Here is a 19,833-nt window from a genome sequence, read left to right as displayed (position 1 = left end):
ACAACTTGGCAACTCTTAATAATTACAATTCAAAATTTAAAATACAAAACTAGACAGTATTAATTTATAATTGAAAGAGGAGCCAAATTCCAATTTTACAAAAATAAAACCATAGCCATCACAAAGTTCATAAAAATAGCACATTTTATTAACTCTTGAATACAACACTGTATTTTTTTTTCCTTAGAATATTTTTGACTGCATACTCTGATTCCATTTTTACTTGAAAATTATTTTGGAGGGCAACCCTCTTGGGTCGCCTCGAGCCTCCTTGGGAACTTAGTGCTATCGCTCAATTAACCTTGCTTTGCTGCCCACCAAAAAAAAAAGGAACATTTGTTATACATACAGTGGGAAGAGAATTCAGTATTTCCTCCAGGGTAAATTGATCACAATTTGTTTTGTTCTCTTGATAACTTAGAACTGAGTTTCAGCTTCAAAACACATTATTGGTAGTGTCATGTTTAAGACTGTTTTCAAATTTGGGAAATCCTTTGTCAAGCTTCTTCCATATGTGAGTTGTAAAATTTAGGATTCTTCATGGACTAGCTTTCAGCTCTATACATTTCAAATCTTGATTCTTCTGTACTATACACCTTTACTCCCACTGCGGTTGCTACAAATACATAGATGTCATTATATGATATCTGGTACTACATCTTCATGTCTGAAATCCAGGTGAGTTTGTCAGTGAGCAATAGGAGTATACTCGAAACCACTCTTACATCCGATTGGCTAGAACAACTGAACTATATGTGAGCACATCTGCAAATTTTAGATCTTGTTAACCCTAAACTAAACATACATGAAGTGAATTTTCTCTTACCCAAATCCAAATGTGTTCATCAGTATCCCAACATAATCAGGCAAAAGGTGAATTGTAATACGAAAGGGAAGATTGAGTGGCAATAAACAACAGGTTTAACCAGCTATGAATAAAATATCTTAACATTGAAATTATTAAAAAAGAGAGAGAGAGAGAGAGACCAAGTGAACACACTCCCAAGAGCCCCTCTCAGGGCTTTTGAAGTACTGAGCCTAACATTTGAGTTTCATTAGCTTCAGGGTAAATGTGCTTCTGAACACTGTCTATGCTTTTCTAAATTATATACATGGCCTTCCCCTGCCTTCCTACCACTCTTCTAACACACCTTAGCAGAGAGCCCTAGGAGTTGAGAATCGCTAGTTTGGGATGACTTGTAGGCCCCGGGGATAATCCGAGCTTTGCTTTGCGTGCTGCTTTGGATGGTGGTACCATTCTCAGAGATACCAGGAGGACAAAACTTAGTGGGGAGGATATAAAGTCAACTCCGAGCAATTTGAACCCTTTCAGTGTAAATGTGAGTTCTCTGGGACAATATTGCAGGGTGTTAGGGATCTATTCTGGACTGAATATCATCTTCCTTTAGAGAGGTCCCCATGGGAGGAACAATAAAACCATGTTTTCATTGGAGTCAGTCTAATAGCTAACATTCATAGTTTTCCATGGGTCAAGTACCACATGAACTGATAGGCCTGAATTGTTATATATCATTCTTTACCTTTTTTTTTTTTAAGTAGGCTCCACGCCCAGCACAGGGCCCAATTCAGGGCTCAAACTCACGACGCCGAGATTAAGACCTGAGCTGAAATCAAGTCAGACGCTCAACCGATTGAGCCACCCAGGCACCCCTATATCATTCTTCATACAACACTGAAAGTCAAGTTCTCTCAGTGTCCATTTTACAGAGGAAGAACTTTAGCCTAAGAGATTTTAGTTAATTGGCCAAATTCATACCACTACTAAATATCATTGACAGGCAATCTCACACCAAACCTACACTCAAAATATCCTCTGATCAATCAGATTGCCCAGAAAGGGATTCTTAGATCTAGTTGCTCCTGTCTTACAGATTAGGCTAGCTGGGTAGGAGATGCAGTGGCCTGGCTAACTTCTATTGTCAGAGTCCTCTGCTCAGTGGCCTGGTATGAGACGAAGTGGGTAGAATGAGTAGAAGACACATCACGTCTTAAGGATGCTCTCTGGGCTTCAGGACCAGGTCAGAATAATCATTTCCTTGGAAACATCTGGATTCTGCTACAGAGCAGAATTTGCTTGTGTCTTCCCCAGAGTGTTTACTATGGAGCTATATTGTCCAAGATAGTAGCCACTAGCCATGGATAGCTATTATGCACTTGAAATGTGGCTAGTCCAAATTAGAATGAGCTTTAAAGGTAAACTACGTACCAGGTTTCAAAGAGCTGTCTGAAAAATAGAATAAAAAACCCTCCTTAATATTTTTTATATTCGATAACTTGTTGAAATAATATTTTTCTTACAGTGAGTTAATATACTATTAAAATAGATTTTACATGTTTTTTTACTCTTTTAAATGTGGCTACTAGAAAATGTCAAATAACCTATATAGCTCTTATTGTATTTCTGAGGAAAAGCACTAGCATACAGAGGATAATTACACTGGCTCACTGATAGGAAACTAGCTATATTCTTTTTTTTTTTTTAAGATTTTATTTATTTATTTGAGAGAGAGAATGAGAGAGAGAGAGCACATGAGAGGGGGGAGGGTCAGAGGGAGAAGCAGACTCCCCGCTGAGCAGGGAGCCCGATGCGGGACTCGATCCAGGGACTCCAGGATCATGACCTGAGCGGAAGGCAGTCGCTTAACCAACTGAGCCACCCAGGTGCCCCTAGCTATATTCTTGATATCACCAATCCCCAGTATTAATGACACCTACCTCAAAGTGCTTGACAAGGTGTTTGATAATAAGTGTAGAGTGATGAGCAACAATACTTGGCACATTGTAAATTAGAGCTCAGGAAATGCTAGCTCTCAATGCTATTGCTCCCACTCTGCCCTAAATCCCTCCACTGTGAAATCCTCTAATGTGTAATCTTGCTTCTCCTGGACCTGTTCATCTCTGGCATGAATTTCAACCCAAAGTTACTTTCTCCACTTCCCTCAGGCATAGAATGATACCTAGAACTTTCCCTATGAGAAGTAATAGGATATTTTTCAGCCATGAGAGAGAGCACTATGTATGGCAGGAAAAAAAAGTTTGGCATAATGCATTACAATGCATTACAAGTAGCCTTTAATTTCTGTGTTACTCATGCTTTTGTCATACATGGACATGAGATCATGAATTTTCATTGTTGACTTATCAATCAGCAGTTTAGTTTATGCAGTTCTGGCTAATCAGCCATGTTTGGGCAATTATTTGAATTTATTATTGCCATTATCAATATGATCATAAGTAGAACATTGAAAATGATAATATTAATAATGTCAAAATAAAATCTAGACTTCATAAACTAAAAATCAAGACAAGGACCTTTTTCTTAAAGCGGCCAAATTAGAGTCTAATGAATGGCTTACAGTATCAGACTTAACCCAGTCAACTTTGTGAACACTGGTGAGGGAATGGAACAAAAATCAAAGAAACATTGGTGAAGATTGTATCTAAAGTCTAGGTGAAATTAGAGATTTTTATGAGAACTTTTAGCTCTCTGCGAATGAACTCTCCCTTTAGCCTTACTAGAGAAGGGTGATTATATTTGTTTTTGATGAATACATTTCATTTGAAAGTAAAGGACACCCGTTCCCTAGGCAGATATGTTTGCAGGAGACATTCAATGTGAGGATCAACTGCAAATATATAAACTCCAAAGGTGTGTGGACTTGAAAGCATTTGAAAGAGAAAGGGAGCATGGATATTCACTATGCCATAACCATAAGCACTAACTGGGATTCTATTTGAAGTGTCTTAATGAAGTCTTCTGGTTGCTACAACTTGACCCAACCTGAGCCAAGCAAGGTGACCTCAGTGGCAGGAGTTCCGATGGCTAGGAGAACCAAGAACTCCGATGTCAGGAGCCCAGAGAACACCCCTCTATGCATCTCTCCTCTCTGCTCTGCTCTGTACTTGGTCCCATTCTGCTCTTTTTATTCACAAAACCTCTCGGTTTCTCCTACCGAGTGTCTAAGAAGGCAGTTCCCCGGACATCAGGTCACCTCAGTTTCTGTAACTCAATTCCAGTTTTTGGAAGAAAATTTTTGATGGTTCATATTGGCCCAATGCCCTTTGGACCAGTCAACCATCCTTTAAGGTCAGACACTTCACCAAAAGTTTAGGCCACAGAAAAGAGTATATTGACACACTGACATGCAAACATTAAGCCAAAGATGAGGTTAGAGAAGACCGAGATATTAGGGACCAAACGGCATTCTAGAGTTTTATTGTCCCTATGGTTGCCACAAGCCACATATAGCTAACTGAGCTCTTCAAACAGGTTAGCAGGAACTGAGATGTGCTGTATGCATAGAGTTTCCAAAGACATAATATGAGAAACAAAAAAGAATGTGAAATATCTCATAAATATTTTTATATTGCTTTTATGTTGAACGAGAATCTTTTGGATATGTTAGGTTAAATAAACTGTTATTAAAATTGATTTCACCTGTTTCATTTTTCCTTATTTATGTGGCTATAGACAGCACTGTTCTAGAGGTTGTTAATTCAGACAGGCATAGATCCCTTCCATAACTGGCTATCTTCTTCAGTGTGCACTTTATGGGATGCTGGTCCTCAAGCTTAAATCTCATAGGTTGCCATTTCAACAGTAAAAAGATGACAAAATATCTGGGAATAAAGGTAATAAGAAATATGAAGATATATTTGGAGAAAATTTGAAACATTCTCCACAGATACAAAGTATTTGGGGAAAAAAGGGGGGGGAACATAAAATGTTTTTGAATAGGAAAATTCATCTCCCCAAATTAATTTGTAAATCTAACATCATCCCAAAGAAACTACTCATACAGTATTGAGGGGTTTTTATGCGTAATGGAGGGGTGAAGAGGTGGAAGGAAGCATCTTAAATTACATTTGGAAAAACGAAATAAAAAATAGAATAACCAGGAAATTCTGAGAAAGAAGAGCAACGAGAGGGAATGAGCTCTATCAGCTATCAGTCATAACATCTCAGTTTATTAAACATTCAATTTTTATTTTAATACCTACTATAGGTCATGTATTCTCAGCATTGAAAATAGTCCTGTGAACAATACTTAACAGTGTGATCACACTTGAGGAATGGCCAAGGAAGATCAAAGGAACAAAGTAGAAAACCAAGAATTACCCCAACTACCCAAGGAATTTAGCCCATGATAAAGGTGGCATCTCAAAATGGGGGTAGGGGAGGGAGGGGAGGGGGGTCAGAAATGGAAGGGTTGTATACATTTATTAAACCTTACAACAAAATACAGAGGGCTCAATTGTTTTAAATGTGAAATTAACAGCACAAAAATTATGGGAAGTAACCACGGGAAAATTCTGCCTTGCTGAGTGTGTGCGCGCGCGCGCGAAGCGCTCTCAAGGAAGTGGAGGTCTTTCTACTCCCGACAACGGACGTCAGAGTATCCCCAGTCTGTCGGGAGGGGCGCTGCGGGCAGGGACGAAACCCGTGGTCCCCACCAGGAATGGGGGAACGAATCTAGATTAATTAACGACTAGATCCGTCATCGTGGCAATGGACAAAGAACTGAGCTGCAGGTCTCAGGAGCCCGTTCCTGGAACTTGTCTCAAGAAAATCTGTGCTCACCAGAATATAAACGGGACTAGGACCTTCTCCGTCCAGAAGAAACGCCACGAATATAAAAACCCACAGATAACATCGTGAATATACACGAAAGCCCTTCATTAGAGACACCCCCCACACACACGCATACGCTTCCCAACTGTTTACCCATATTTTGCTCCTCGCGTCGAAACTGTTGGACTTGGGGCCGCACAGAAATCCTTTAAAACGTCTCCGGTTTGGGGAAGTTGACGTCTGCCGAAAATGAGGCTCGGGGACCCGCTGCCAAGACAAAATGGCCGACGAAAAGTTGTTTTTGATGCGCTCAAATCCATCACACCTCTGTCCATGTCCGAAGATACCCAAGGCGAGGGACGGAAGGGTGCGGGCCCAGCCGTGCGCCGAGGCAGGGTCGCCGCCGCCGCTGCGCGCTTGTCCAGACGCGGTACTGGGTGGCCGCGGCGCACGGGCTTGCACACGAGATCGCGGGGCGCAGGCGCCTGCATCCCCTCCTCCCGGGCCGCGTGCTGCCCCCCGGACACCCCTACTGGACTTTGCTAAACATGGGAAGTGTCCGAAATACCAGATGCACGTTTATCAGCGGTTAAAGCCCAAACCAACCCACCAGAAACAAAACATCCGTAGAATACACAAGGGGCCGGGCGCCACCCAATAAAACACACGAAGAAAACCACGGGCTGGAGGAGTGGGCCAACCCGCGAGCAGGGCGGGACTTTTGAATGACTTTCCAATCCAGTGGGGGCATCCCCTGAAGACACCGACAGGCTGGCTGATCTGTGGTTGTTTTCGATGTACCCGGCGCGGGGCGGGGCTGGTGGACGAGTGCGCGCCTCGGGACAGCGCTTCCGCACCGCAGCCGGGGACGCCACCCGGGGCACCGCAGGGCGGGGGACGCGCCCCACGGCGGCGCAGGGATGCCCTCCGCCCCTTTCCGGTCGGTGTTAGCCCGAAGTGGCCAACCACGCCCCCGACCCTGTTCTAGAGCTAGAGGTTAAGGAGGTAAAAGGCATAGGGAGAGGAAAGAATGTTCAGCTCTTTCTCGGAGATAGTGGTGGCTCTGAAAAGAGCCTTTTTGGGTTTTAGAAGCAGACGATCAAAAACCTACTTCTTTTTGGGTGCAGCCTTCTTGGGCTTGGCAACCTTGGGCTTGGCAGTCTTGGGCTTCACAGCCTTAGCTGCGCTCTTGGCGGCCTTCTTGGGCTTGGCAGCCTTCGCCTTCTTCGGACTCTTGGCCACTTTCTTGGCGACAGCCGCCGCCGCGGGCTTCTTGGCCTTCTTGGGGGTCTTCTTGGCGCTCTTCTTGGGGGTGCTCGCCCCCGCGGCCTTCTTGGGCTTCTTGGCCGCCCCGGAGGCCCTCTTGGGCTTGGCCGCGCCCGCCTTCTTGGCTTTGGGCTTGGCCTCCCCGGAGGCCGCCTTCTTGTTGAACTTGAAGGAGCCCGAGGCGCCGGTGCCCTTGGTCTGCACCAGGGTGCCCTTGCTCACCAGGCTCTTGAGGCCCAGCTTGATGCGGCTGTTGTTCTTCTCCACGTCGTAGCCGGCGGCCGCGAGCGCCTTCTTGAGCGCGGCCAGGGACACGCCGCTGCGCTCCTTGGAGGCGGCGACGGCCTTGGTGATGAGCTCGGACACCGGGGGCCCGGACGCCTTGCGGCGCGCCCCGGCAGGCTTCTTGGCTGCCTTCTTCTTCACCGGGGCCTTCTCCACCGGGGGGGCGGCGGCGGGAGCGGCGGGAGCGGTCTCCGACATGCTGAGGCTCTGGGACTGGGGACAAGTGGCAGAGCGCCGTGGGGGCGCCGCGGCCGGGCCGCCGTATATATAGAGCGCAGGCGCGCGCTGATTGGTGCTCCGCTCGCCCGCCTGGCTGGCAGGCTCCGAGCCGCCGCCGTGCGCCCAAGTTGTGTTTGTTCGACTTCACAAAAGTGGGAAAATGTGAAAATGCCCCGCACCAAATCTCCCGGCTTTGGTCGGGAAAGGATCCGAGAAGCCTCAGGCTTCGTGCTCGCCGTTTATTTTTTCCGCAAGCCCAAAGACAACGCGTCCAGGCGCCCCCAACTCCCCCAACTCCGAGGGAAGTCCAGGATGGCCAGAGACCACTTTCTGTTTTTCTTCTAAATTACCTGTTCGCTCCTTTGCCCCTGAAAGTTCTTTTTCTCAGGGGTGGTTGGGCACATGCTTCCCTTCTCAGGGAGACAAAAACGAAATGGTTTCCGCCCCAGTTTTCACGATAATTCTGTTTCTTCGCAAGGGAAGTAACACAGGTCCTCTGTGAATTCTGCGCCCAGACCCACAGGAACCGTGGACTGGGACAAGGATTCCCCGGGCCAGTCCAAAGCCGTTAGGGTTGGATGAAAGGGGGTCCAGAAGCCTTGGGGGGTGTCCTGGATCGTGGGGGGTTAGAGACTTAAATCTTAGACTTGAAGACACTGAAATTCTTTATCAAATCCGGCTTTTCACAGATGGGGGCGGGGCACTCTTCACTTCTCCAAAGACGAGAAATTGGGCAGTTTTTAAAAAGGTCTCAGGTTCCCCTCTGGGTTGTGCAAGGCAGGGGGTCTGACCCTCAAGAATAGGGATAATGAGGGAAGAAGGGAGACCCCCTAAGCCTGCAAAAAAAAAAAAATCCTCAATAGACTTGGCAGCTATAGATATTGAGATGACCTGTTTTCAAAGAAAACAAGCATTTATTTATTTATTTTCATATGCTCCAGTAAAGGGATGAATTTCAGCACATGAAAATTCTAGGTTACTTCTCGTAATAATATCTAACACATGTTATGCTGTAGAAGGACACTCTCTAACTGGGAATTCAAAGATCTGGATGGAAGTAAAGCAGCTGACTTTAATGTGATACAATTTTATCAGATGAACTATATATTTGAAGTTGAGCAACGTAGATGGCAAAATTTTAAATAGAAATAGAGGAAAAGTACTGGAACATATAAATTATTACACCATTTTTTTGTTGTTGATAAGAACACCTCTTCTCGTCCCCTCTAAAGCCGGTCTTCCATATTTGGTTCTCAAGTTTGCTTTACTTCTTTAAGGTTTGTTACTTCATATTTCAGCCTTTGGTTGCCAGCAGTCACAATATTTTCTTAAGAGAAAAGGCTGAATAAACTTACTACTCATGCATTTAATATGATTGTATATTTATATTTAGGGACAAAGGAAGTATTACAACTTACCAGAAATTCCCATTCAAATATACAGTGACATGAAAATATGTATTAAAGAGACCCGCCTTAGACTGTGATCAAGTTGTACAACTTAAGTTCGGTGATGAATAAAAAATCAGGCATCTTTTGGACTACAGATGACTCCGTGGTTTTATTGAACAACATTTGTTCAACATTTGGAAATTGTGTCTAGTACTGATCATGTCCTCTGGGAATTAACAGCCTAATAAGATTAGTGATGGATGAATGAGCAGCCGTAGAAAACTACTTTAGACCTGCCATACCTCACTGTGACTTTGGGTATAGGAATTGTAAGAAGTTATTGAAAGTCTTTGAACAACTAAAGCACTTTTATCATACTAATGTACTTTGGTAACAAAATAACAAAACAAAATAAGAACATGGCACTTCGCTCTGATTCTCTGTACAATGAGACCCCCCCCCCCCCGCCCCACCCCTACAGGCATCTGAAATTCAGTTAAGCATGCTTTACCACCAGGAAAATAACAGTGGAAAGTCTTGATTACCAGGTCACTGGACTTCCCTTCACTATAAACTGGTGTCCTGATTTATAAAACAGCAACATGTAAATTTGATTACTGTGATTCAGTTCTCTAATATGATCACTCAGGTTGAATCAATCAAAACACATCTCCCCACATGCAAATCTGATGTCCAGATCTCAAGTCATTAGGACACCTGCCGCTCAGTCTTGCTCCCAACCTCCTGGCTGCATGGTATAGCCCAGAAGGCAAAGAAACAAGTAACCCGTTTCCAGATCCCTGTAACTTGTGTTGAGAAAAGGTATCCAAAACTTAAAAACAAGGGGAAACTATTTCTTTGTGTCCTTCCAAGCTGTATTAGGAAATTGTATAAGTTCATCTGTGGGTCATTTGATGCTCTAAGTCAATGCTCTACAATAAAATAGAATGTGAGTCACATGTGTAATTCTAAGTTTTCTAGTAGTCCCATTGACAAAAGTAAAAAGAAACAGGTGAATTTAATTTTAATAATATATTCTACTTCAATCTGTCCAAACTATGACCATTTCAACATGTAATCAAAATTTTTAAAAAATTAGATAGTTATATTCCTTTTTTTTTTCCCAAATGGCAAGTCTGCCAAATCGAGTGTATTTTACATTCGTAGAACATTCCATTTCAGACTAGCCACCTTACAGGTGCTCACCGGCCACAGGTGACTACTGCTTACCGTTCTAGATGGCCCAGCTTTTGAGAAGGTAACTGACCTCGTATTTACTCTTTGATTAGGTCCAGAGTATGTGAAATTAGACATTCACTTGTAGAAGATTGACTCTCTAATCAGGGTTTTGTCCAGTCGAGAGGCAAATGAACTCTTTCCAGCAGAAAAGATAACCCTAAAAGTGATGATTGCATTGCCTCATAGAACTTTAACCAGTTTTGTATCTGAAAAACTACCAGTTATTCAGCCTTTCAGCATTTTTTCTTTTCCGGACTGAACACGTATTTCATTCTCCTGTATCCTGCCTTGACCTAACTTGGTCATCCTGCTTGCAACCTCTCTAATGACTTATATCATTCTTTGTCCGATGCTTGAGCCTGCTGTAAACAGTACTTGCAGGAGATGCGTATTTTTAACTTCTTGAAGATTATACCTCGACACCTGGTTAGTTGGTTTGTTCTAAGTGCTCCAGATCAGAATCTTTAGAAACCATTCTAAAAATCAGAAGACACAAAACTCTTTGGCTGTCCACTTTAAAGTAACTTTAGATCTGGTAGGTGTGTCATGGAGTCTCGGGCTTTGAAATAAGATTGAACAAGCCTGTGAGCAACAGAAAGCCTATTAAAATTAGTTCCAAGGGAAAATTCAGGTCAAGGGTGGTCTTCCCACTCAAAATTGGTGGCCTCAAGGTAGCCAACAATAAGCTGAGGACACAAATATTGCAATGCAATAAATTGTGTATTTTTGTATTTGCACACCTTCTGAATATTATGGATTGGCTAATTTTCTTTCATCCTCTTCAGGTCTGGAAAGCTGGTGAACACAATTAAATATGCAGAGCCGAATGTCATGTCCAAGAGGCTATAATGGCCACTGGACAGAGCATGTGGGGGAGAGAGACTTGAACAGCAAGAAAGACACAAAGACAGTGAGAGTTGCTGCTGGAGCAGGTGTAGGGATCCTCCTTTTACCAGAATAGGGTTCTGTCTGCTTCTGAAGGTGGCTGACCTGATATTTGTGAACCCTGTTACAGGCCCCCACTGGGAGCGATTAAAACCTGCTTCTTCCTGACTCACCAGTGGATGAGGCTAATAATCGCAGCCCCTCCACTGCGCTGCCTGCTCGAGTGTAAATGGCTAGTACTTTGGTCCACTGTGAGGTGGTTGATAAAGGGCAGCCTGAGAAAAAATATGCAGGAAAGAGCTTCCGGAGATTTGCAGCCTAAAGAAGATTGTAAGTCTGATCGGAAAGACCCAAACCACGGAGAGAACAGAAGAATAAAAAAATTAAAATGTTCATGTGCTGGTTACACCTTTGCCTGCAAGTCCTTACCAACTCTGTTGGGAAAATAAGACATCAGAGTTCAGCCTAGAGCAGTGGATCTCAAACTTCTAGATTTCAGGACCCCTTTACACTCCTAAAAGTCAGTAAGGCCCCCCAAATTTCGTTAATGATGGTTACACTTATAGGCATATTAGCTGCTTTAGAAATTAAAACTGAGTGTTAAATTAATTTAATAATGTGTATCTATATTTACTTGGTAGTATTCATTAAGTACAAAATTAACTATGTTTATAATTGTATATATATAACATATCACATATTCATTTATATTACATTTTATAGATCTGTATGTATAACATATGGTATATAATATCATATATAATATTATAGTACATTATATTTTATGTATTATATTGCATATATAAATGATGGACGGCCAACTCAAAAAAACCTGCGCATTCCCTAGCCAGTTGGAAATCCTGGGAGCCCCAGGCTAACCTGAAACTTGTCAGGCTGCCTACAGACAGGTAGAGAACACAGCTGAGCTCATGGTGCAGGAGGGTAGAAAGATAGCAGTTTCGGAGCAAGCACACTGTTTACGATCCCAATTCCTCCACCCAGCAGTGGGGTGGCCCTGCTAAGTTCTCAGACTTTCCACTTCCATTTCCTCCTCTGGCACAGGGGAATAGCACCTCCCCCCAGGAATACAGTGAGAATTAAATTAGATCCCATGCATACAGTTGCTGAGACGGGGCTGAACACACAGTTGCCTCTTATTTGAGGTTTCTTTCCATGAGATCCACCCACCATGGGACTCTGCTGTTTTAGAGTGACGCTGAGAAAGTTGGTGCTCTCCTTAATTTGGAGGAGGGTGAGAATAGACCCGCCAACAAGCTTATTCCTCTTTCAATTAGGTATGTTGCTCCTGGAAGCCTCTGAAAGGTAATATGACTAGGTACTAACCCAAGGAAAACCTTGAGAAGAGATTCTTTTTTTTTTTATTTTTTAAAAAGATTTTATTTATTTATTTAATTGACACAGAGAGAGAGAACATAAACAGGGGGAATGGGAGAGGGAGAAGCTGGCTTCCCTCTGAGCAGGGAGCCCGATGCGGGGCTCGATCCCAGGACCCTGGGATCACGACCTGAGCCGAAGGCAGACGCTTAACCAGCTGAGCCACCCAGGTGCTCCGAGAAGAGATGAAGCTGGACCATTGGAGAAGGGAGACGTATGTGGGTGTGTGAGCGCACATGAGCATGTGTGTGCATGCGTGTAATTGTGTGTGTGTGTGCACGTGCACGTGTTGGGGAGTAGTAGGTGAGCATATAACCCAGGACCATCACTGTCACTCAGAATCTACCCCCACATTGCTCTTCTTGGAGCTCACTCCTAAAACTCCATGGGAAGAGAGGATGATGACACGCACATAGTCACCTGGTCCCCACCTTCTGCATTGCAGGCGTGTGCATACTTTCAATGGCAGGCAGCTAAGGCTGTCAGGGAGAGCTGTGTGTTGCCTAAGAGGGACCAAGGAACTCCATCACCCTGCATTTTTTACTACTAAACTCACCTAAACCTGCTTAAGTTCAACAGAAATCCTTGTTGGGACCAAATTCTTATTCCATTAGTCTACCTACGGATTTGTAGCTATGCTTCAGGTAATACATAGATTTCTTATACTTTTCATGGTTAATAATTAAGAGGCATTTATATTGCCTCTTAATTTTATAAAATAATCCAAGAAAAATACAGAGGTGGCATAGTATATTTATCAAAATGACTGCCTCAGAGGCTGGAATGCCTGGGTTCAAGTTCAACTTTACCATTGGACAAGTTATTTAATTTCTCTGTTTCAGTCTTCTCATCTATAAATGTCAGTAATACTACCTGATTCATAGGCTGTTATGTGAATTAATGAGTTAATATTTATGTAGCTCTTAGAATAGTACCTGCCATATTATAAGTACAAAATCTTATATATACATATTAAATAAAAATTTGTTTTAAAAGCACACATATATTACTATAAACATAACACAGCACAATCCTGCAACTGTTGGTTCAACAGTGTCCATAGTACTGATAAAGATAACAGGTAACTGCACCCTGTATGGACCAGGCATTATATGCACTATTTTCGTTCCATCTTCACCACCATCCTGTACGTCCTTTACATTCAATATCATTTCATCAGTAAGAAAACGGAGATTGAGAATTCAGATTCCTCCTGGGACAAGCCGTGAAGACAGTACAATCCATGTCCCCAACACTTGTGCACACACAAATACCCATTGAACTACAGTCGAAGATAAGACTTGTTTTTTAACTTATAAAGTGCATAAATCAAAGTACACCCCAACTATTACTTATTAATCTGTTTAGTGAGTTTTAGGTAGGAGGCCTTCCGCAGGCAAGGAGATCCTTTTTGGAACTCACACCTTCCCGGCAGAAGCAATTTACAATGCCTCGTGTTGTTTGTCCTGGTTGACGCTAGGTGGCGCTCCGAACTAACCAACTCTTATTTTAGAGGCAATTTCTCCAGGCCTTTGGGTAATTATTAACCTCTCATTACACACTTAACAGTTTTCTCTCCCTTTTGGTGAACAGAAATTACTATCCCCATTTGACAGACGGTGATCCGGGGGCCCCTGGGAAGCCCTAAGACTACAGGACGTCCAGAGGCAGGAAAGAACATGAGAGGAACAAATTGAGTGACTTGGACTCTTGTCTAAATGGTGTAGAGAAATCAGGCCGGATAATTCTTTCATTCCACGAAGAACTCATCAGCACCCTCGAGAAGCCCAGCACTGTGCTGGGTTCGGGGAATAAGAAAGTAAGGAGGACAGCCTCTCCCCTGATGGTGGAAAGGTTGGGAGGAGGGGAAACTAGGGAAAAGGAGGTCACCGTGGTTGTTCAGAAGACGTCAGAGGGGGCCTGAAAGAGGGGAACAGTCGGTTTTCCCCGGGGGAGGAGGTTAGGCCTCGAATCTTATAAGGGCAACTTTGAAAGTACTCAGTTCCTTCTTTTCATTCTCAGAGGGCAATGACCACAGAGAGGAGGAGGAAACTTGTGCAGCGGTGAATACCAGAACTGGCTCTTCTAGCGCTTAGTAGGGAACAGAATTCTGAGATTCCTGGTTAAGTGTATCAGTCATGACCATGACGATAGTCCTAATAAGAGTAACAATAAACGTATTAAGCAGTGTGTATTGAAAGGGTTGGTGACTTCGCGATGTGTGGAAGATCAACCCAGCACCTTGGCTGTGACACACACTCCTCAAACAAAGCCCCAAAGGACACTGCACGGAAGTGTGGGCTTATCCAAGTCCAACAGAAGAGGCCCTTGAGATGCAGAACATTAAGTAATTGATTTTAAAACACCCGATTGCTAACTGGTAACTTTAAAGAGTTTTAGATAAAGAACTGACTATAAAGGTTATGTTTTTAACCTCTGAAGTGTCCAGGCCTAGTCGGATTGTCGAAGGATAACGGTGTAATACAGATTGTCTTTGGCCTCACCCTTTCCTGCCCCAAGGAATTTACGCCGCAGGATGCTGTTTGCGCGACTGGACACTAGATGGCGCTCCAGATAAAAACTGCCCGCAGCTGCCGGCACCGTCTTCAATCATTAACCTTGGGTTGACATTGTACTACCCAGATTTCAAACCTCATTCATACAGTCTGTTGACGTGACAGTATTGAGAAGCAGTGAGGCTGGAATAAGGGCCCAGAACAGTCGAGCAGGCAGGCCAGCTGAGGACTTTGGGGGTCAGTACTCCTCATAAGGAGATACATTGTCTTGGACAAGAAACCTGCGAGGCTTGATCCACTCACTCCCCCAAACAGTTACTAAGGAGGAGAAATACGAATGACTATGCTTGCACTGCCTACAGTTTAGAATAAAGAAGAAAACACATGGGAAGGGAATGGACAGGAGTGCAGAGCTGAGGCCCAGGGAGGAACGGGTCTGGAAACAATCTCGGAGAAGCCACGTCAACTCTATCTTAAATGTGAGCAGCAAATTAAGCATAAGAACCCCAGAGACCTGGAGAGACTGCATATGCTTTATCTTCCTAAAATTATTATTATTTTAATAGTGAGAAAACCACAGTATAGGCAATCTGTAGGAGGGTACTGACCCGTTTGTCACCTGGTAGAAAGTGACATCCTCAGGTCAGCAATGTCATTGACAATATTATTATTATCATGTAGTATTATATAATAATATTATTTTTAGAATATATGATAATATATAGTATTTATTATATAATAATATTATATTAGAATAGATAATAGTATAATATATAATATATATTTTAGAATATATCATCGTCATCATCATCATGATGGCTTAACCTTGATTATATACCAGACACTGTACTGAGGGCTTCATTTATCACTTCTTTTCTTCTTTAAAATTTAACTCTAAATACCATTTTATGAAATAGCTGTTGTTATCACCTCTTTACAAACGAGGAAATTGAGACCTACAGAGTTTAAGTGGCTTTGCAATATAACTTTGCCTTGCAGATTGATTATAATTCACGTGTCTTTAAAGCACACTCACATGCTCATCAGAAATGATACACGATAGGGAAGCTTACAAAGACTCCGGTTGTACAAAAGTGAACAACTGTAGGTTCTATTGCTTTTCTCATCAGTCATGCAAAAAATATATGGACAGTTTCAGTTGGAAGATATTAGATATCAAGGACATTTCCTCCCTGAAAGTTTCTAGGGCTGCCAAAGGAGCCGAAAGATAACAATTAACAGGGCTAGTCACTGCGTTGACCTCCAACTCTTCCCAGCTGAACTAGACCTTTACACCGTGGTCTGTCGTTAGTTCTGATGGCACTCTAAACCAAAATGTATTGCATACAGTTCATTCCTAATCTGCTGGGTAATTATTACCTTCTACTGGTGTCTATATCTGTTAATAGCTGTAAGAGGTCATTCACGTAAAGAATCGATCGGTGATCAGAAATTATTACCCACATTTAACAGATGAGCAGATTGAGGTTCAGAGGGGCTGGAGTAAAGCCATACAGTAGTACAATAAAAATAGCAGTAAACAGTACAGTAAAAGGTCAGGAGTAAGCAACCAGGTCTTTGGACTCAGAGTTAGATGATGTTTGCACAAAGAAATGGAATTGTCATTCCAGTTGTGCACCTTTACACCTTCACCTATTTCTCCTACTGGTTATAGATCCAACAGAACCCCAGGGCACTACTATTTGGCTAGTTAATGTACTAGGGCATATCTTTGCAATCTGACCATAAACTCCTTGATAGAGGGTGAGATATTTTTAAAATTGAAATGAGATCATATATCCAGAAGGTTCATACATGGTTCTTAGCAAATAGAGTTCACCTTACCACTATTACATTGCATTATTTTTTTTAAGATTTTATTTATTTATTTGAAAGAGAGAGAAGGAGAGACAGAGAGCACGAGAGGGAAGAGGGTCAGAGGGAGAAGCAGACCCCCAGCCGAGCAGGGAGCCTGATGCGGGGCTTGATCCCAGGACCCCGGAATCATGACCTGAGCTGAAGGCAGACACTTAACCAACTGAGCCACCCAGATGCCCCAACATTGCATTATTTTTTATTTAAAGGAACCAACCTGCAGTTAACCACACTGCTGGACACGTCAGTTTCTGCTCCTTCTCCAACCTCCACCCTTTAACGGTAAAGGATTTTACAAAGAAGGCATAAACCCTCAAAGATGAAGAGGATGGGAGAGGAGACAACCCATGAACGAGGTCAACAGAATTTTGGAAGCTGGAGAGCACATGGATGAACGCCTTGCCAGACCAGAGAAAGCTGTGGTCAACCCCAGCAAGGGGACGAAACCAGTAAGAAACAAATAAATTCCCCACCACAGAAGCCTAGAGAGATATAAGTCTTTGAGACACCAGGTATCTCTGAGGTCAGGGTTGTGAGCAGGACTGGAAATAGGTAGGTTGGTTGGAAACCTGTGGAAGAGGCACTCTGATGCCCAGGTTACGTCCCCGCACCAACAGCCAGGCAGCTACTGGAGCCCAAGTTGGCAGGAGACTGAGGGTTTTCCTTGTATGACATTCAGTCAGAGGGACTCTGGACTCAGACGCCTCAGGCATAGCTTAATGCAAGGCTGCGGTACCAAACTGAAAATAGGGTTTGGAAAGAGAATCTGCATACTCACATTGTCCCAGCTCCTTCCCGTTGTTTCCTAGAACACAAATACCCAGGCTTGTCTCTCCTACGATTTCTTATTTCAAGCAATTTTTTTTATCGAGTGTCTACTGTGTGTAAAGCACTGAGCCAGGTACTCTAAATGTTTTAGCTTATTTTAGTTTGTTGCTATCACAAAGTACCACAGACTGAGGGGCTCAGCCAACAGAAGTGTATTGTCCCACATTCTGGAGGCTGGATATCTAGAACCAAGGTGTTGAGAGGGTTGGTTCTTTCTGAGGTCTGAGAAAGAGAATCTGCCGTGGGTCTGTCTTCTGGCAGCCTCCGGCACTCCTAGACTTGTAGACGGCCGTCTTCTTCCCTCCATGCATGGATGTCTCGGTCCAAGTTTCCCCTGTTTTATAAGGACACCAGTCATATTGGTTTAGGGCCCACCCTAATGACCTCATTTTAACCTGACGACCTCCATGAAGACCCTATTTCCAAATAAGGTTGCATTCAGAGGTGCTAGGAATTAGGACCCAAACAACATAGCTTTTTTTTTTTAGACCAGGCATGATTCAACCCAGAATAATAACTGTACCTATGAATCAAACAAAAGCTTGCACAGAGCCTACATTCCGGTGGACGAGACCCTGAGAGTAACCTTGGCTATTTCGGCCTTAGCTTTAGAGTGAATGGCAGAGACGTTTCCTGAGATGCGAAATGCAGATTTGAATGGAGGATAGAGAAGAAATTAAGATTCTAGGGTTTTTTTTTTTTTTTTTTTCTTGCCACTCTGCCAATTTCTGTTTTTGATTTAGGTATTTAGACCATTTACATTTAAGATGATTTTTGACATGTGAGGGTCTAGGTCTGCCATGTTATTACTTGTTTTCTGTGTTTTTCCTGTTTTTCTTTTCTCGTCTTTCTGTAGGTTATTTGAACAGGTTTTTTAAAAATAATTCCATCTTGATTTATTTATAATATTTTTGAGTGTATTGCTTTGTACAGTTTTGTCAGTGGTTACTCTTGGGTCTTACAATGCATATGACTTCTCATAGTCTACTAGGATCAAGTTTTATCATCTCAAGTTAATCAAGGACCCTTCATTTTTATCCTCCCTATTTAAAAATATTGTCTTGAGTATCAAACTGTGTTACAATTTTTGTATCAATCACCAAATACGATTTAGAAAACTCACTAGAAAGGCAATCTAATGTTTGCCTATGTGTTTACCCATATTTCTGGTCTTGCCATTGTAAGTTCTTCCTTCCTGGTATCCTAAGACGCCTTCTTTTATCATTTCTTTTCTCTTTCAAGAACTTTCTCTAGTCATTCTTTAAAGATAGATCTGTTAGCAGAAAGTTCTTTCAGGTTTCCTGCATCTGAGAATGTCTTTATCTCCCCTTCATTCCTGAAGGTAGTTTTACCTAAAGGATATAGAATTAGCAGTTAACAATTCTTTTCTTTCACTGCCCCAAAAGCGTGTGCCCTTTCCTTCTGGCCCCCGTTCCTTCAGAGGAACAACCCACTGTCCTCTGAGTTGTCCCCACATCGCTTGTTTCTTTCTAAATGCTTTTAAGATTTTTAATCTGTCTTTAGTTTCTAGAATTTTAATTACAAAGTGATTGGCATGAGTTTCTTTGGTTATATTTTACTTAGGGTTTATGCAGTTTGTGTCTTTTCACCAAAGTTTGAGATTTTCAGACATTATTTCTTCAAATACTCTGTCAGCCCCGCATTCTTTCTCTTGTCCTGGGAGCTGATTATATGAATGTTAGGTCATGTGTGTAGAGCTACTCAAAGTGACAAAAGTAAACATGTTCATTAACAGACCCAAAGATACAGTCTCTCTAGGGCATAAACAAATAAAAAGCAAAAGCATATGAACTTAAAGTAATGCTTAAGAGGTGTCTCAGTGTTCTATCTTGAAATGTATTTAAGTGGGGGCACCTGGGTGGCTCAGTTGGTTAAGCATCTGCCTTTGGCTCAGGTCATGATCCCAGAGGGTCTTGGGATTGAGCCCCCGCATTGGACTCCTTGATCAGCAGGGAGCCTGCTTTTCTCTCTGGTCCCCCTGCTCCTGCTCTCTTTCTTTCTTTTTTTTTTTTTTTTAATTATATTTGAGAGAGAGAGAACATGAGCAGGAGATGGGGTGGGGAGAGGGACAGAGGGGGAGGGAGAAGCAGACTCCCTGCAGAGCAAGGAGCCCAAGGTTGGGGGGGCTTGATCCCAGGACCCTGAGATCATGACCTGAGCCAAAGGCAGATGCTCAACCCACTGAGTCACCCAGGCGCCCCCCTCTTTCTTTTTCTCACACAGGCTCATGCGTGCGCTCTCTCTCTCTCAAATAAATAAATAAAGTCTTTCAAAAAAAGAAATGTATCGAAGTGTCTATCTAATGATCATCCATCAATTA

At 42.9% G+C, this 19,833-nt stretch overlaps 2 protein-coding genes and 1 long non-coding RNA gene across 4 annotated transcripts in view; 1 reads left to right on the top strand and 2 right to left on the bottom strand.

Annotated features, from left to right (window-relative positions):
- Positions 1 to 126: 126 nt before the first annotated feature.
- Positions 127 to 7,405, bottom strand: LOC123837386 (histone H1.2). Its single transcript, XM_064598445.1, has 2 exons — positions 6,705 to 7,405; positions 127 to 5,860 (listed from the first exon to the last, which is right to left on the bottom strand). Exons 1-2 carry the CDS (start codon positions 7,340 to 7,342, stop codon positions 5,743 to 5,745), a joined length of 756 nt encoding a protein of 251 aa, XP_064454515.1. The 5' UTR covers positions 7,343 to 7,405; the 3' UTR covers positions 127 to 5,742.
- Positions 7,406 to 7,532: 127 nt separating this feature from the next.
- The window catches only part of H1-6 (H1.6 linker histone, cluster member), a 37,133-nt gene continuing 24,832 nt past the window's right edge, over positions 7,533 to 19,833 (bottom strand). Inside the window, exon 4 of the transcript XR_010413868.1 lies at positions 7,533 to 8,254. The gene's annotated coding sequence lies outside the window, so the exon portion shown is untranslated. The remainder of the gene's footprint in view (positions 8,255 to 19,833) is intronic.
- On the top strand, positions 11,701 to 17,342 carry LOC135365689 (uncharacterized). Of its 2 annotated transcripts, XR_010413899.1 has the most exons (4): positions 11,701 to 14,092; positions 14,296 to 14,620; positions 14,716 to 15,268; positions 16,874 to 17,342. It is a non-coding gene; the product is annotated as an uncharacterized LOC135365689 (long non-coding RNA). The 2 variants fall into 2 exon arrangements; XR_010413898.1 differs by having other exon boundaries at positions 14,296 to 15,268.

The sequence above is a fragment of the Mirounga angustirostris genome, unplaced genomic scaffold (genome assembly GCF_029215605.1).
Source record: "Mirounga angustirostris isolate CCGP_5_RB_7025 unplaced genomic scaffold, mMirAng1.0.hap1 SCAF_8, whole genome shotgun sequence".
In the NCBI taxonomy this organism is placed as follows: Eukaryota; Metazoa; Chordata; class Mammalia; order Carnivora; family Phocidae; genus Mirounga; species Mirounga angustirostris.
This window is presented reverse-complemented; position numbering and strand designations above follow the sequence as displayed.

Bases quoted from the DNA above. Each gene is read 5' to 3' on its own strand.
- LOC123837386 (XM_064598445.1), bottom strand. From the start codon at position 7,342: ATGTCGGAGACCGCTCCCGCCGCTCCCGCCGCCGCCCCCCCGGTGGAG. The intron at 5,861-6,704 runs GTAGGTTTTTGA...TTGTCTTGGCAG, and splicing joins AAGGCTGCACCCAAAAAGAA to CGGGTCCCCGAGCCTCATTT.